This window comes from Hipposideros armiger, unplaced genomic scaffold, assembly GCF_001890085.2.
Source record: "Hipposideros armiger isolate ML-2016 unplaced genomic scaffold, ASM189008v1 scaffold_1323, whole genome shotgun sequence".
Taxonomy (NCBI): Eukaryota; Metazoa; Chordata; class Mammalia; order Chiroptera; family Hipposideridae; genus Hipposideros; species Hipposideros armiger.
Genome location: NW_017732673.1, coordinates 251,508 through 257,507, shown reverse-complemented (window position 1 = coordinate 257,507; position 6,000 = coordinate 251,508). Strand labels below are relative to the sequence as shown.

Genomic DNA, 6,000 nt, shown 5'->3' with positions numbered 1-6,000 from the left:
ACAACCCAGGTCGAGCTAGTTGGAACCTCCATACAAAGGATAATTGAAAGTGGCTCACAGAATCTAAAAATCACTTGATAAAATTTATTTCAGATTGTGCCAACAAAAGATGGCCTTCACTCTTCCCTCCTGTCGTGTCTAGCCACACCCTATCCCACTGGTTCCCTTGGCAGCTGAGGTTGCCACTGAGATGCTTAATGCTATCTTGACATGACCCAAAACAAAAACCACCAAAACAACAGTATTAATATAAAGATATATTCCATAAAAGAGTTTGGCAGTCAAAGAAAAGCATCACACTTCCTAAAAACACAACCATTCTTCTTCCCCTTGTTTACAGAGAAAATTGTGTAAAAAAAAAAAAAAAAATTATAACACCATCAACAAACACCTACCATATATATACCACACTAGCATGAACACTTCGGCAAGTCAGTGAAGGTAGCTCTCAATCCCTGAACAATGAGGACAGAACTGGTACAAGATCCCGAGAAGTGTTAGAAAGTAGCCCAAAGATGCCCAGATGCCCAGCTATCCCTGGGGCTGAGGGGTTCAGTACAGAAGCCAGACTTCATTTCCAAGAGCAATCCCAGAGTAGCCCTGATAGGAGGGGTGGACACGGTGACCACAGATATCCTGGTCGGGGAAGGGGAGTCACCTTCAAAGTTAGCAACAAAGTCCCGAGCTTCCCCGCAACTCCAGGCCGGGGATTGTGGCTCGACACAAGGGCCTGGCCAGAGCTTCTCTCCAGGGACACTGGGCAACGCCAGGCCAGCCAGTGGCCCTTAGCATGTGGCCTCGAGGGGAGCCTTGGCCAAAGGTTTCAAGCTAGCCGTCTCTGGCTGGGGCCCCTTGGCCTCACAGTCGGGGGAGAGTCAGGATTCAAGTTCCAGGTGACAGTTTCAGTAGCACCAACACCAGAAGACAGTGAGGCCAAGCTGGGGAGGGCAGTGCATGGGTGTGCGCCGGGAGTGCAGAGGAAGGGAAGCACATAAGTGCACCTGGGCCGTCAGGGCCTGAGAAGAGAAGCTGTGGGGGCTGGTCTGAAGACGCTCAAGGGAAGGGAAAGGGGTGTCTTCAGTCCAGACACTGAGTAAGGCTGCTTAGAGGAGAATGCCAGAGGAAATGGAGAGATGGTGTGAGAACATTCTTACCCCTATAAATAAACTATTTACATCCTTTAAGAAAAGGAGAGCCCACTCTGAGGAGAACCAGGCCCACGGTCCCCCTCACGCCCTCGGGGCATAATGCTGAGAGACCAGAAGCAGTCCTCCGCCGGGAGGGCAGCAGACCAGGCACTCCTCGGCAGCAATCCACGCACTGGCTCAGGCTTACTTCACTTGGATCCGGCTGAGGATCTGGCAAACACCCCGACTCTTGCAGACGCCACAGGCCCCCCAGCCTCAGAGATCTGCTTGTTCCTCTCCCCTCCCCAAACACAAGCAGTGGCCCTGTGCTGCTGGGAGCCTTGTCCACGCCTGCGGGTCCCCTTCTCATGTCCCACTCAAGAAGAAATGGCTGCTCTCCAGACCAGCATCGATGATGAGTGCTGAGGAGGCCAGGGTGCTCTGCAGACACATTTGGGTCCCAGGAAGACTGAGTCAAACCCCACTCGCAGCCACAGGAGCCGTCTGTCCCTCAGTCACCGCCCCACCTAAAAACATATTCTGTCTGTGGGTGGACTCCAGCAGGGGTCTTGGTCACAAGATCCTGGAGGTGAGGGGGCCCTCAGTCTTCAGCACCAGCCAGCAGGATTAAAGAGGTCACGTCACGCTGATGCTGAAGACGGGGTGCTGGCTCTGGCTGGGGGCATCCACTTCTCTCCCTCTGGACGTAAAGTTGACGACAGTGAAGGGTTCTGGCCTCCACGGTGTGGCTCAGCTCCGCTCGCTCCGCTCTGCTCCTCAGAAGTGATGGCCGGCCTTCACCGCTTCGATGTCCGAGATTAAGGTCCTCGCCAGGAAGATGCCAAATATCTGAAACCAAAGCCAGCCGAGGTCATGGCTGTCAGTGCTGGGACACAAAGGGAGGGCGCAGGCTCAGAGGACAACGGTAAGGGGTGGCCAGCCATGCACACCACTCCCACACCCAACCCGCAGACTGAGGACGTACCAAGGGCAACCACTGGGCTCGTGGCCAAACAAGACCAACCCACCAGTAAAAAGTGAGTCCTGGGGGCTCTATTTTGCTGTATATGTAAAGCCTTGAAAGGGCAAACAGCAGGCACCACAGAAGCAAAGGGATGCTGCCCTGCCTCCAACACAATGCACGTCACATACCACGGGCAAGGACATACTGTGTGTCCGGGGTTAAACCGAAAATAACAGGTCCCTCTGACTGCTTCTGAGTCCCAAAATAATAAACCTCGAATGTTTCCTGTAAGCCCAGGTTCCATAATAAAACCAAGGTTGTCCACGATTCTGACTGTGCTGGTATCTGAAGCTACATTCGGACCTTGGTGACTGGATAATCACATGAGAAGACTGATGGTTTTCTACCAGAAACAGACAAATGTGAACTCGCTCACCTCAGGAATTTTGGGGATTTTTCCCCCCCTTTAAATTCTTATTGTGGTTTGTACTTGATGAGCGAGATCTTCTGAAATCTTACTCCACTTCTCAAGTAAATCTTTTCCCTTCCTTTTCTAGATGCTGCTTTCTGCCTCTCAGCCTTCCTTTGAGATCACTCGACACATTTGCTGAGTGAAGGGGAAAGGAGCACGTGGACGGTTGACTGGCAGTTCCAGGTCCACCTTCCACAGCGCAGCAGCACTGCCTGTCTCAGGGGCTCCCTAGGGGCTGCCAGCTTCTCCCCAGGAGCTCTGGGCACACTGGAAAAACAGCCGGTTCTCTGACTCACTGAGTTCTTGACTTTTTCCTGCCAGTTCTCCTCGCAGACACTAGCCAGCCTACTCACCCCAGCCCTCACTGCCCCCCTGGTCACCACCGTCTTTCTACATGTGAGAGAAACCTGGTTAAACTGAACAGCCCGCAAGGGGAAAGGAAACCACAAGGGCAGTGGGACCAGACCGACCTGGAGCAGTGAGATGGCGATGAAGACGCCAGCCACGATGTAGATATTCCGCGGGAGCCAGCCCTCCAGCGCTGGGATGCAGCCTTTTGTGAAGATGACCTCTTCCCACTTGCTCTTCACCTGCAGAAAAGCACGACAGTAGCCTGAGCCCAGGACATTCAGACCACCTCCACCCGGCAGAGGGCTCCTGCGCGGGGAGGGCAAAGCTCGGTGGGAACCAGGGATCAGGGAGGCAGGTGCCAAGGACAGACAGAGCTCCCTGTGGGACCATCCACGCGTCCTGGTCTCTGTCCCTATACTGGCTAGTGTGCACCGATAACCTGCCTAACCATTGGTTCCCTGGCCATGACCTTTAACCCATTTCTGTTTGGGCCTCCACAGATTTAAAGATCGATTTAAAGATCAACTTGTGCAACACGCCTCCACAGCCCACATCTGGAGAAAGGGGAGGGGGCTTGAATGCTTGGAGAAGGAAAATGTACCTTTAAAGAGAGGAACTGGGAGAAGGGAGTTCAGCGTCTTCCAGTGGCTTCTCAGTGTATCTCTCAATCCAAGTAAGCTTGGCTCTGGGAGCCAGCGCCAACAGGGATAGTCACAAGTTAATCAGTTCCCTCTAATCCCAATCCCTAGAGGAGACTCAGCAAGCACACGGAGATCTGGCCACAGCTCACACAGCCCACCCTCACCCTCAATCAGCCTCATCTCTGGCAACACTGACGGAGCATTAGTTCATTTTAGTGGTATTACGAGCTGAATTGTGTCCCCCTAAAAGTCATATATTTAAGTCCTAACTCCCCATACGTCAGAATGTGGCTGCATTTGGAGATACGGTGTTTAAAGAGGTGCATAAATGAAAATGGGGTCATCGGGGTGGGCCCTAATCCACAATGACGGGTGTCCTGATAAGAAGAGGACACCAACAGAGGGGAGAGCACGTGAGGACACAGGGAAGAGAAGGCAGGCATTTACAAGACAAGCAAAGAGGCCTCAGCCCTTGATCTTGGGCTTCTAACCTCCAAAACACCGAGAACGCAAATTTCTGTAACTTAAGCCACACAGTTTGTGGTACTTTGTCAGGACAGCCCTACAATGCATACAAGTGGCCATGAAGTTCATAGCTGGAGAAGCTGCTGTTGGCATGGGCCCATCCCTGGGAAATGGAGGTGACTGCAGAAGGATGAGGTTTCCCAAACTGGAGGTGCACGACCCCGGTGTCCATGGCCAACAGGAGCTTAAGCTCCCCGAGATCCCTCCCCTTCAGCACAGTCGTTCATATCACTAAAGGTCACCAGAGCAAGGGCCGGGTGAGGACTCGCTTCCATTCACGTCCAAGGGCACGCTCTGTGGCCTGAGAGCCCCCGAGGACTGACCCGCTCCTCCCGACACCCGTCTCCCTCCTTGCTGTCACCACTGCCTCCATATGGCAGGTGGACCAAGGCACAAGCTCTGGCAGCCTCATCCTGGACCCCTGTATAATAAACATGTTCTGGAGCTCCAAGGAACCTCTTAAAAACGTAGTCTTTGTTCCCCAAAACGTTCATCTGACCTCTCTCCACTAAGGTAGCAACTGCAAGGTTGTGTGGGCTTGAAATCACATGCGTTCCTGGTCCCGTCTGCTGCCAGCTCAGGCAGGAAGCGTGAGTGGCGGTGTGCTGCTGCTCACCGTGCTCCAGCTCAGACGGCACCTTTCAGCTTCCTCTCCCCTCGTCCCCCCACTCCAATCTGCACTTACGCTAACTTGAGAAGTTGGACCTCAGGGAATAAGCCTGAAGAACTGAAAGTGACATGCACTGGACTCTCACCTGATTCCTTACATCATATCCGCACTGTGTGTTCACAACTTTTTGCTATAAGAAAAGCAGAAAAAAATTATAGTCATTTCATTCCCTTGAGAAGCCAGTGGTACGAGTCTCTAGAAAAGTCACAACCAAACACCAGCAAAGGCCTGTACAAATTCCACTGTAGCTCACAACCTTTAATCACGCTGCCAACAAACCTCTCATGCTAGGATGGGGTCAGCACAGCATGGTTTCTGTGTGAGGGGCTAGATGGTAAATAGTTCAGACTCATCTATGTCGCAACTACGCGGCTGTCTGCTGTAGCAGCATGACAGCGGCCAGTGATGACATGGAAACACCCGGGCACGGCTATATTACAATAAAACTTGCTATGGACACTGAAAATTGCATTTCATATAATTTTCACGTGCCACAAAATATTGTCTTTCTTTTATTGTCAACCATTTAAAAATGGCTGAAACCATTCCAGGCTCAAAGGTCACACAAAAACGGGCAGCAGGCCAGATCTGCCCATGGGTCAGAGTTTGCCAATCCATGTGCTGGGAAGTAAGTTACCCTTGCTCAGTATTTCACAGTCACAGCGGAGACCTCAGACACCAGCTGTGCAACTTCAGCAAACCCGAGCCTCCCCAGCCTGGAAACTGGCCCATGCAACAGGGACCAGGCAGGCTGCCCAGAGCCCTCTGCCCAGCAGCAGACTCAGTTAACGGCTCCAGGTTCTGCTCAGGCAAACGTGCAGTGCTCCTTCACAGATCACCCCAAGAGCTCAGTTTCTGGAGCCCAAGGACCTGGCTGTGTGTGGACTGGGAATGCAAACAGGTGAGGAAGAATTCTCCACCACCCCTAGGTGGCGACGTAGCCCCACTGCCCTTGTGGGCTTCTAAGAACTGGGCGTTTTCTCCAGAGAAAGGAGAGTGAAGCAGGCAGACCAAGGCTCGCTGCATTCATAGTATCGTATCCAGACACCCGAGTGAGAGCCCCTCGAAGGAGAGATAAGACTGTTTTTCTCCTGCTTCACCCAAAACATGAGAGCCAGGGTGGGCGATGCAGAAATGTTCCTGGAATTTGTCTGTGTGGGATTTCAGAGCTGCAGGAGCCCTGGGGTGGTGCATGGGGGCTGGGCACTCATTCCATCTGCAGAAGAGAAGCAGCCCGGGGCCCTCACAGT

General features: G+C 52.7%; 1 protein-coding gene across 3 annotated transcripts in view; it reads right to left on the bottom strand.

Annotated features, from left to right (window-relative positions):
- Nucleotides 1–236: 236 nt before the first annotated feature.
- The window catches only part of TSPAN14 (tetraspanin 14), a 51,693-nt gene continuing 45,929 nt past the window's right edge, over nucleotides 237–6,000 (bottom strand). For all 3 annotated transcript variants that reach the window (XM_019633499.1, XM_019633500.1, XM_019633501.1), the window contains 3 exons: nucleotides 4,836–4,880; nucleotides 3,034–3,153; nucleotides 237–1,976 (listed from right to left, as the gene is read on the bottom strand). In XM_019633499.1, the coding sequence (XP_019489044.1) occupies nucleotides 1,905–1,976; nucleotides 3,034–3,153; nucleotides 4,836–4,880 (237 nt within the window). In that variant the 3' untranslated portion in view covers nucleotides 237–1,904. The remainder of the gene's footprint in view (nucleotides 1,977–3,033; nucleotides 3,154–4,835; nucleotides 4,881–6,000) is intronic.